The following is an 11,560-nucleotide window of genomic DNA, read 5'->3' on the forward strand; positions in this document are numbered from 1 at the left end:
TTAAATGTAATTAAATGCCCTCGTGCCGTGTAATATAAGCCTCACCTGTGCAGCAGAGAGAGTGAGCAGAGATGAAGGTCTTCTCCTCCTCAGTTCCACACACTTCCTCATCTTACAGATCTGGTGACCCGTCCTGCGGTTGAGGCAACAACTGCACTGGCCACAGCTGATCTTCCTCAGGCATGGCTCACACATCCCACACCTGCTCCGCTTCTTCCTCTCCTTCTTCTGTGGTTTCGGAGCGTTCCAGGAGGGCAAGCAGGCCCCCTCTGGCCCCCAGGATCCAGGTAGAATAGTCGGGCTGGACTCTCCATACCCTGCCTCTGATTCAGTGTCAAAAGAAAAAGAGGAGCGAGTGCTTTCTGAGCTGCAGGAGAAGGTGAAGCTGCTGTCCAGAGAAAGAGTCGAGATCTTTGGCACTGAGTCTGGCTCTGCTACCACAACGCTATGCTCGCTGAGGTTTGGTTCACACCGAGCTGTAAGGGCATCTGTGCTCAACTGAGGAACAAACGACGATGACAGTGGAGATGTCTCTTTCTGGCTGTGGCGCTCCAATGGCTCTCGGTTGGATTCACTATCTTTGGTCTGCGTCTCTGCTGGTGTGCAAGCTCGTTTCTCTCCCCGAGGAGAAGGGATCGCTAGGCTTTGCAGTTGGTGTGGTTCCCCCCTGAAGCTCCTGGGTTTGAAGGAGTCACTGCGGATAATAACCGGCGTATTTCTTTTTACTAGAACTGTTTGCACCATCAGGGCAGTTTCAGCGACAGCTGAGGACCCTGTTACTTGAGATTTAGCACCATGAATGGTAGGTTGTATGTCGGTCTTACCCTGGCTCAGAACCTCTTGGCTAAGTGCCTCTGAGGTGGAGAGGGCTTTGGTGTGATTTGAGGTAGATGTGTTGGAGATTGATAGCACACTTACAGATGATTCTGACTGTGCTGTCAGTCCATTGTTAGAGTGAGGTGGAGCTGGAGGTTGACAGGCTGGAGTGCTGGGTTGGGAGTCAGCAGGATTGATGGAAACATCATTCTCCTCTTCTTTCTTTCCTCCCTCTTCTCCCTCACCATTACCCAGCTTCTCAACGATCTCCTCCATCTCTTCCACGGTCTCATTCTGTCTCTCAACTGGTTTCTGTTCCTCTAAACTCTCTCCTCTCTCATGATTTATCTCCTCTTTTCTCTCAGTGACAACAATCCCTCTTTCATCTGTCCTATTTTCTTTCAAGTCCAACATGTTACCTTCCTCTTGATGGACAGTACACACATCGTCTTGCTCACCATCACTGGCAAGATGATGCAGCTCCTTTCCGAGGATGGATGAACTGTCATTTCCCTCGCAGCTGCCCCGCACCCCTGGTGAGCCGATACTCGTTAGCACAGAGGGGCTATCTTTACTTCTGTCGCTGCCGATTTTTAGCTGTCCATCAACATCATCACACACCCCAGTCCCACACCTCAGGTCACCTTCACTGTTATGACTGACAGTCTTTGTGTCTTGCTGGGTTATAGTGCTGTCACTGCTGCGCTGCACGCTGTCTTCCAGTAGGTCGTTACATGGTGGTGAATCTGCTTTAAGAGGGCTGCCCTCTTTAGCATTGCTGACTCCTAAACCCTGATCTTTGATACTCACATGAACTTCAAAATCAGTTTTTAGAGAAACTGGAAGTATTTCTTGAGCATCACAGGTGTCCTCCAGATTCTCATTTTCCTCATCGGGAGTTGAGTCGTTGATGCTGCAGGTGCTTGAGGGCTTGTTTCTTGGGTTTCCTTGCTGTGATGCTGCTTGTCTCGCCGCGCACCCCCTGTTGGTTCTCCCCCCTCTGCAAGGTTTAGGAGGCTGGCAGGGAGTAACAGACACCCGTGCGCCCCGCAGGGACTTCCTTCGCCCTAGGGGGTCTTGTAACTCGCCACAGTGGTCAGGCAGATTGCTCAGCCGTCTAAGCCTTGCAGATCCTGTTACTTTTACAGCATGGTTAACTCTGCCAGTGGACCTCCCAGGGCCCTGACTAGCAGGCCCACTAACCCCTCTTCCACGGGGGCTTCGGCCCGACTGCGCCCGGGCCCTGGTTGCCGCCCTTTTGGGTTCCGCAGGTGTTTTCCGAGGCGTCTCTGTGGCTCTTCCCCTGGGTTTGTTTGAGTTACAGGTTTGCCTTTTGGTGCTGATCACTTTCTGTCCATTTCTTCTCTGAGCAGGTGTCTGTCTCTTGGCGAGCTTGGTAGTAGCAGGCATGGCTGAGGGTGTGGAGGGGAGGATTTCTGGCAGCCAGCATGGGAGCAGCCAGGTGAATGTTTACCTTTTTGCTTGACACACAATTTTTTTTTGTTTTTAAAAAAATCTTCCTCTTCTGTGTTTTTTATTCTTGAACTGGAAATTACGATGCTGTCATTATTGCGTAATTGCAGTGCATGACCTATAAAGACAGAGTAAACAGGAAGATAAATATAACACATATATTTATACATATATTTTTTCTGTGTAATAACGACAAAAACTGTTAAGCACAGTAGAAACAAAACTCAAAATCATGAGGTGACTGAAAACATAGTACAATAGCTACAAAGCTAAATCTATACAAATGTTCTTTATATGGAAGTTTTTATTGGACTTTAATTATTTTTTTAAATTATTTTTAAATTTTTTTATTTTATTATTTTTCATTGTGTATGTGACTTTACACAACACAAATACAAAAATACATGTTTGTGGATATAGTGAAATATTTGCAGATCATGGTACACATTTGTGGAATGTCTTCTGTGGATTACAACTCATAAAGTCCAATAAAAACTTACATATCTTTACTTTTTGTCTGGCTGGAAATGACACTTTTTGCCCCGCCTGAAATATCTACTCGGACGAGCAAGTGCTATAAGGTTGACGTCAATAAAGACAATGCACTGATATACACAATACCACAGTTTGGATAAAGATATAAAGATATAAAAACAAGCAGTAGCTTGAGGAACAGGGCTCAGCCTGTTTAAAGGGCAGCAGCAGGCAGGTTGAGGAGTAGTGGGCTCCAGCCGGAGGTCGGATCCTGTTTTCGTCTCTCTGCCTGGCGGAAGAGATGTTTATTACCGTGTAAAAACACCTCCAGACTCGCTGTTTATTATCCTTTATGCACTTGACCGCTGTCATGTAAAGCGCCGTGTACATTCAGGTTGTTTTGGGGTTTTATTTACTCGTTTAAAGGCTGAAATGCTTTACATACCAGAGAGCGAGACAGTTGCACTGTCTGCTAATAATACTCCGCTCCAGCGACACAGAGAGACATGGTGTTGGTTTCCCTCCTCGGCAAATATAGACTGCTGCTGCTGGCAAGTTCACTCCTCTCTCGACGAGGACACACGGACATGATAGAAGCACCGACATGAACAAAACACCGAGTTAGTTTGGTCTTCAACGTGGAGCCGTGTGTAGTCTTTACGGAGCACGACAGCAGTTAAATCCCTCTAATGTCAGTCAGTCTCATCCATCCAGAGCAGAGCAGCACCGCTCTCTCTCTCTCTCTCGCGCTCTCTCGCTCTCGCTCTCGCTCTCTCTCCCTCCACCAGACGCAGCCCTCTCGGTCTCTCTGCTGGCCAACAAACCTCGTCGTCGTCGATCACTGGAGGAGGAGTGGAAGAGAAAACCTGGGCTGGAGTAACAGCTCTGTGTGTCAACAACATATGACAAAGAAAGAAGGGCATTGCTATCAGGAGTAGATGATGGAAATATTACAATCTGCTAGGATTGACAAAAAAAACACACAATAAAATAAAAAATAATAATAATTATTAATAATAACAATAATAGTAATACTAATTAAATGATTGTCATACTCTCGTTTTTTTATTATTATATATAATTTTTTTTATTGTGTTTTTTTATTTTTTTAATTTTATGTTGGTTTTGTTTCATTTCTGTTGTCCTTTTATGTTTGGCACAGCTCTTTGTTTATTTTTTGCTATGCTTCTTTTGTATGTAAATGTTATTAATGTTTTCTGCTGTTACTATGTATGTATACTGTCATTTTGAAACAGGAATAATGGAGAGAATTTTATTATTATTATTATTAATAATTAGTGTTTTTTTATTTTACTGTTTTTTATTTATTTATTTTTTAAATTTATTTTATTATTATTATTATTTATTTTTTTCCTGCCAATCTATACTCCAGTCCAGTAGGTGGCGGTAATGCACCTATAAGCTGGTTTGCAAACCGCCAATAAACACCTGTGTTTTATCACGTGGACGCGGAGGTGTGATAAAAGTAACGGTTCTAACGGTCCACCAACCGCCAGTTGATGATTAATAACGACCGTTAATGTTAGCATGCTGGCTAGTTTACATTGAATACAGCAGCTTTGAATCACTTTTATACGCCTTTAAATTGAGTTATTAATGTAAAACTCGTCTCACCAGCGCCGTACAGTCGTCGTCATAAATTTGACAATAACATATAATATTGTAAATCAATACTAAATATATATATATATATATATATATATATTTATCCACCATTTAGTCCGCCCCCTCTCCGTTAGTGATGTGTCGTCACGAACGAGCCGGTTCAAAGAGCCGGCTCTTTTAAGTGAAGATAAGAGGCGTTGCGTTGCAATGCGTTGCGGTGAGGTGCGTTGCGGTGCGGTGCGTTGCGGTACGTAGCATTGCTTTGCGTTACGGAGCGATGCATTGAGGTGCGTTGCGTTGCGTTGCGTTGCGTTGCGTTGCGTTGCGTTGCGGTGCGGTGCGTTGTGGTGCGGTGCGCTGAGGTGCGTTGCGGTGCGATGCGGTTCACGAATAGCAGACAAGATGAGTGACAGGCGGAAACAAAACAGCATGTAAAATTACGATATTCTGGAAATTTTAAGGTTTAGTATAATAATATTAAATCATTTAAGTGATATATGTGCACACATACTAATCATAGGTCAAAACAGCGCTAAATTTGGCTGAATTATAAAAAGGCAGAAGTGGTAAAACGAAGAGCCGTTTGGGAGCCGAAAGAGCCGGCTCTTCTTGGTGAGCTGAGCCAAATGATCTGGCTCACTAAAAAGAGCCTGAATTCCCATTACCCCTCTCCTGGTCCCCCTCTGTTGACGTCAACCCGCGTCATTAACATGCGCCTGTTCTCCGTCAGGTGGTATGTGGTCAGATCAGTCAGTCGTCAACGGGCGAAGGGCACAGTGTGTGTTACACAGTGTGTGTTAGTGTCTCAGCTTCATTCATCAATACGCAGTTTGTCCGGTTGTCGACTGAAGCAGTGAAGGACGGGTCTTCTCGGTGTGATACCAGCCGGTGTTAATGATGACGACACAGTTTAACAGACAGGATTAACCAGAGGAAAGAGAGAGAAGCTGGAAACTATGGCGACGGTGATCTGTTGAAGAGATTTCCCCTGACAGACCCTACACTTCTGTGACTCTAACAGTTTAGATTGTCTTGTGAGTATCAGTCTCTTAGCTAGTCTGGTTGGAGAGTCTGGTTTGCCCATATAGAGCTATTTGCCAGGATGGTGATACATGCTGATAGTCACATGTGTGTATTTACAGTGTTTTTCTCATATTGGACAGCCATGGATGTGTCAGATTCCTGACTGAGCAGGAAGTATGACATCTGAGGCTGCTGTCTCCACATCTCCTGCCATCAGCAGCAGCAGAAGCAGCAGCCCTGCCAAGAAGAGGGACTACCACTTTCTTCGCTCCTTTGCAGCTGGAGGTAGGATCTGACACACGAAGGCTTGTACCACCACAAGTTTCAAGCCTTCATGTGTCTTTTGTGACCTAGAAACTGATGTCTGCACAGCCACCCGATCATACTGTACATGATTACATAGGTTGCTTCATGAAAACCTTTAACAGCAGCTCTGGAGATACCATTTCTCTGCTGACACTGACCTCTGACCTCCATGAGGAGCTCAGCAAGCAGCAATAGAATATCCCTTCAAAGAGCAATAAAGACACCTGACACATGAAGAAAAATAAAAAATAAACATAACAACAAAAGTGCAATCCACTACTATTTGATTGGAGAATATAGGTACTTTTAATCATTAGGCAAGACAAGGCAAGGCAGCTTTATTTGTAGAGCACATTTCAGCAACAGGGCAATTCAAAGTGCTTTACATATACATTCAAGAACATTGCGACAAAGTGCAAAAGAACATGAAGACATAATTAAAACATAATAATAACACAATATAAAAACATTAAAGATAAGAAAATAAAAACAGGCTAAAAATAGAAATTGCAATTATTCACATAATTTATCCCTATATCCTTAAAGCATGTTGTGTTACCTTTAGAACTGTAGCACAGCCTACATGTGACATCTGATTGAAACAAATCTGCAAGATTGACGTAATCATAGTTTTTACAAACAGACACAAGGTGGATTTAAACATATATTTTATTTTGTACAGTATTTGTTTTCTACATTGTACTGGTATTTCAGAAAAGACAGTTAAGTAAGTTTATGTGTCGTTGTTTGTGGTTCTTCCTCTATTTTTATTTTGAAACACATTTTGGACTTTAAAGTCTGTGTTGACTGTTCCGCTTGTTCCCTTGTCACACTTGTATGACACCCAACGCCTGCTTTATTGCAAGATTCACTCAAGATAGATACAAAAAAAACATCGCCCACCATTCTGCTGTGGTAACATGAAAAGTTGCATATTTAATGATGAATGTGTTTAAGCTGTGTTTCTGTGTTTTCATTTAGGTGTTGCAGGATGCTGCGCCAAGACTACCATTGCTCCTCTGGACAGAATCAAGATTCTTCTTCAAGCCCAGAACCCCCATTACAAACATCTAGGTAATAAAACCATCAGGGGCCAATCATGGAAAGTGTTTGTTTTCACACATCTGGGCCACATGAGTGAAACTTCACTGATCTTTCTTTGCAGGAGTGCTTGCTACTTTCAGAGCTGTGCCACAGAAAGAAGGCTTCCTTGGCTTGTACAAGGGTAACGGGGCGATGATGGTCAGGATATTTCCTTATGGAGCAATCCAGTTCATGGCCTTTGACAAATACAAGAAGGTACTCTATTTACTTTATTGTGAAACACTTTCAAAGGGCAATGTTATAAAAAGTGGGTGATAGTAAAAACCGATTGTAGCAGCTGTCTAGGGGAATGTGATATGCTTTTATGTTGTTACTGTATGTTGTTACTGTATGTGGTTACTGTATGTGTTTTTGGCTATAATGACATTTTGAAACTTCTGTGCATGGTTTTTATTGCTGTTGACCTTTGTTTCCGTCCTCTACAGGTGCTAAGTAAACAGATTGGGATCTCTGGACACATCCACCGCCTCCTGGCAGGTTCTATGGCTGGTAATATATCTTTCTCACAAAGATAAGAAATGTGCCAGTTGGATATCATGTACTGTACTGGCATAGACATTGTGCCCCGTTGTGTGTCATTGTGCCTCTTTCTTCTCGTAAGTTTATTGATTATTGGCATCGGTATTTGCTCCTCTTGAATCATAAACTATTTTTACATTTGTCACATCAGTACAAACTTTCTCCTAATGTGACAAATTCTGCATCACCCCGATGCAAGTAAGCGTCCCCTTATTATTATTAAAAGTGGTCAGGGTCCCAGTAAACCTGCTCCACCAACAAACCAAGGTCTCAGGAACAAAACATACCGTACCACCAGTTAAACAACCAAATTACAACACAGTTAAAACTAAAATACATCATCTATTGGTAAACACAAACAAAGGCACAGAGCAAAATGCAGAGCTATCTGGCATTAAATTGACATCACACCACAGCAGATTATTTGAACCTTAACAAAGAACAGACTGTTTCAGGACAAGCTGGCTCCATGTAGAGCAAAGGCTCTCGCTGCTGCACCCTTAGTGAGTTAACTTCTCAACATTTAAATACGCTTTGGCAATATGTACAGTGTTGCGCCATGCCAGTAAAGATGTGGAAAAGTCCACCCCAAGAAATTACATACAGCTACACTATGTGAATGTTTAATCTCAGTAAATCATGCTGAAGCATAACCATAATCATAAAGTGTGTGTTTCTTACAACGTTTGTTTTGATGTTGTGTGTGTTTCAGGGATGACTGCGGTGATATGCACCTACCCTCTGGATGTGATCCGAGCCAGACTGGCCTTCCAGGTGACAGGAGAGCATCGCTACACTGGAATTGCCAATGCCTTCCACACCATCTACCTTAAGGTAGTGGGCTAGGGTTCAACTTCTAAACCAAACATCACAGTCACAAATAGTACATGTGGTTAATGATGTTAATAATGTATACTGTATCTACCTCTTACAATCACAACTACTTTTGTTTTTTGACCAGGAGGGGGTCAAAAAAGGCTTCTACAGGGGACTTACTCCAACTCTTATTGGGATGGCCCCTTATGCAGGTGATTCTTTTGCATAGATTGATAATGATCCAAGATCAGTGTGCAGAACAACATGAAATGTCCTCCTTCACCAGTGCTCTTTGTGTTGCATTAGCTTGACTCTTTGTCTCCCGTCCGTTTTTTTTTTACCCCTCTAGGTTTCTCATTTTTCACCTTTGGCACCCTGAAGAGCCTCGGCTTGAAACACTTCCCAGAGCAGCTGGGACGCCCGTCCTCAGACAACCCCGATGTCCTCATCCTGAAAACCCACGTGAACCTGCTCTGCGGCGGGATCGCCGGTGCCATCGCTCAGACAATATCGTAAGTGCCGTTGGCAGGCACCAAACAAGCTTTGAGCTGACAGAGTGGCCGGAGTTTGCTATTGATCAGACTGATTTATTGGTGGTTGATGTGTCTCATTGTGGGGTTTTTTTTCCGCTAGGTACCCCTTGGATGTGGCTAGGAGAAGAATGCAGTTAGGAACCGTGCTTCCTGACTCTGATAAATGTTCGTAAGTATCACCAATGCTCCTCCTCTCCATATTCTGTTATACCATGAGGTGCTGCTGCACATTATACGTGCCAGTGTGTGCAGTGTACTTCATGAAATAATGGGGAGACAAATCTGTAAAACTGTAATCTTATGGGAGACCCTTTAAAAGAGAAATGAAGGAGCAGTAAGTGTAAGGGTTCACTGTGATACTCAGGGTAATAATAGATGTGAACGCCGCTCACACAGCACAGTGCTGATGAACATCATCCGGAGGTCGGTGGGCATTTTTACATTAGATAAAATGTTAAAGCCCAAACCTTCCAAGGAGCATAATAGCAACTGAGCTCTGAGCCAAGTTCACACAATGCCAGTCCAAACACTGCCCATTGTTGTTGCATTATGTGCTTTTCCTTGAAATTTAAGCAGAACGTATTCACAAGGTCCAGTCAATACATCATCAGTGCTTGTCTCCTACCCAAGTTTTATTTTGGTGTGTTAATATGACTGCTGTTCATCAACAGGCTTTGGTTCCCTATAGCACAGGGAAACCTCAACAGCAAACACATTGATTTATCATGCCTGTAATGTCAGTAATAAAAACTGTAAATTGTAGTGTAAATATATGCAAGATTTAATACTTTTCAGCTCGAAATAAATGGGAATTTTGCTTTGGTGAGCTCATAAATAAAATTATAAAATAAAAAACTCAGGACATAACATATCATGACCAAATTTATCTGTTTTTTTTCTGTCATTCTAAAACGTTTTCTGATTTCTCATCTTGCACCTGAACAGTTCACTGAAAAAGACTCTGACGTACGTGTATACGGAGTACGGGATCAAGAAGGGATTGTACCGAGGCCTTTCTCTCAACTACATCCGCTGCGTCCCCTCCCAGGCCGTGGCCTTTACCACCTATGAGTTCATGAAGCAGACCTTCCACCTGAACTAGTCGCGGTTTTTATACCTCCCGAGTCTGTTCCCGGGCCCGTCCGCCCCGAGTCATTCAAGCAGATCCACCTCAATGCTTCCATCGTAGAGTGATCTGAAGCTCACTCGCTACGTCTTAAACTCCTCAGTGTGGGAATCGCCTTTTCCTCGAGTTCACCGAAGACACCAGGGAAGTCAGTTCATGCTGAAAAAAAGGAAAACTGGACATCAGACAGTAAGGCACTCCATGTCTGTCCTGTTTCATTCCCTCTTACTTCCTGCTTTGTGATGAGAAGATTTACTCCAACTTTTTGAGCAACTCCCTCATCAATGGATACAGCAGGTCAGCGGCTCGGGGCAATGATATGCTCTTTAACCGTGTTGTCGGCTACACCACAACAAACCTCTGATTGTGTAGAAGCCCCCTCGTTCACACAGATGTCCTCGTACTCTCGCTTGTCTTTTCCTATCTCATGACCCGTCTCGGTGATTTTAAGACGGACACCAGCTTAAAATGATCAAATGATCAGTTTCTTTCTTTCTAATCTTTACCAAGAAGTGAACTCATCAATATGCATTTATTTGAATAGTATATAACCCCTAAAAACACTTACATTTTTTATTGTTTCACATCTTCTTCTTTTTACTGGCTTGGTGATGAAAGGCTTGGCTATTGTTGAAATGTGGCTGCTGGAGTTTTTTTAAATAATGTGATGATTTAAATCTAGTCTTTAAATTTACAGTGTCGGTTTAGGGTGCAGTAACTTTAGGAGAAGTTTCTGTTTGTGCGTCTTTGCCTTTGTTCTCTACGCAGATCTAAAATCAATATAATTAACCTGCAGGTTTTTGTTGTTTGTTTTTTAAAGATGCAGTGACCGAGGTGGCATATGAGTTCAGTTTAAGACTACTTAACATTTCATTGCCAAACCTTGAATTAGAGCAGTTACTTTATGTATTTTCAATTGTGGAAAAATCTTTAAAAGTTTTTTTATGTTTGTTAATGTGCACTCAGATTTTGTTTTTAGTCTGTAGCTATTATTGAATTATGTACATGTTTTCTCAGCTGTGATCAGAAAGATATTTTGAGCTTAAGATGGGACTCAGGAGAAATTTGCACTTCATCACTGTTGTTTTTTTCTTCATTTATTTATTGATTTAGCGACTTGTTGCCACTGGGTGGCAGCATTGAATATCAATTGTATCGTTTACCATCAGAGCTGGACACAACATTGACATTTAACACGTCTGTCTACAAAGCCAGTTGTCAGATAGTGAGTATAATATATGCAGTGGTTCTAACCCAGTTCAGCCAAAATGTTCAACTACTTGCTAGTGCTACTGAATGGCTTTTTACATTTATTGTCCCAGATGGCTCAACATTAATTACTGAATGAAGTTTCATTTTTTCAATTTATTCTTTCAGCCTCTTGCCTTCCTCTGCTTACTTACGATGTCTTACTTCACCAGAGAGATTAATGTGTTTTAATTGGAGTTTCTTCTTCACACACCTCAGTTGATGCCTCAGCTTTTAGATCGCTGTATATGAATGAGGGGGAATTGCAAAGAGCAGATGCTTTCCAACCTTCTTGTCCTGTGACACTTCATCCGACCACTCATCACAGTTTGCATATATCCACCAACGAGGGATTTTTTTCCTTTCTAAACTCCTCATATTGTTTCAATTGAATAATTGCTGGAGGCCTGAAGAGGTAAAACTATCCAATATTTCACAAAAAAAATGTGACGAAAGTCCAAACACAATCCACTAAATTCCGTTTAATTGACCCCCT

At 42.5% G+C, this 11,560-nt stretch overlaps 2 protein-coding genes across 2 annotated transcripts in view; one reads left to right on the forward strand and one right to left on the reverse strand.

The window, feature by feature from the left end:
• The window catches only part of tet1 (tet methylcytosine dioxygenase 1), a 32,151-nt gene extending 28,581 nt beyond the window's left edge, over positions 1–3,570 (reverse strand). The window contains exons 1-2 of the mRNA XM_037782229.1: positions 3,209–3,570; positions 46–2,407 (exon numbers count right to left, since the gene is read on the reverse strand). Of these exons, the coding sequence (XP_037638157.1) occupies positions 46–2,226 (2,181 nt within the window). The 5' untranslated portion in view covers positions 2,227–2,407; positions 3,209–3,570. The remainder of the gene's footprint in view (positions 1–45; positions 2,408–3,208) is intronic.
• A 1,515-nt stretch (positions 3,571–5,085) lies between these two features.
• slc25a16 (solute carrier family 25 member 16) lies at positions 5,086–11,535 on the forward strand. Its single transcript, XM_037783267.1, has 10 exons — positions 5,086–5,423; positions 5,553–5,697; positions 6,700–6,792; positions 6,884–7,017; positions 7,248–7,311; positions 8,054–8,175; positions 8,303–8,369; positions 8,507–8,669; positions 8,791–8,859; positions 9,636–11,535. The coding sequence occupies exons 2-10, from the start codon at positions 5,589–5,591 to the stop codon at positions 9,790–9,792; spliced, it is 978 nt and encodes a 325-aa protein (XP_037639195.1). The 5' UTR covers positions 5,086–5,423; positions 5,553–5,588; the 3' UTR covers positions 9,793–11,535.
• Positions 11,536–11,560: the final 25 nt, after the last annotated feature.

Source organism: Sebastes umbrosus, chromosome 10, assembly GCF_015220745.1.
Source record: "Sebastes umbrosus isolate fSebUmb1 chromosome 10, fSebUmb1.pri, whole genome shotgun sequence".
Classification (NCBI taxonomy): domain Eukaryota; kingdom Metazoa; phylum Chordata; class Actinopteri; order Perciformes; family Sebastidae; genus Sebastes; species Sebastes umbrosus.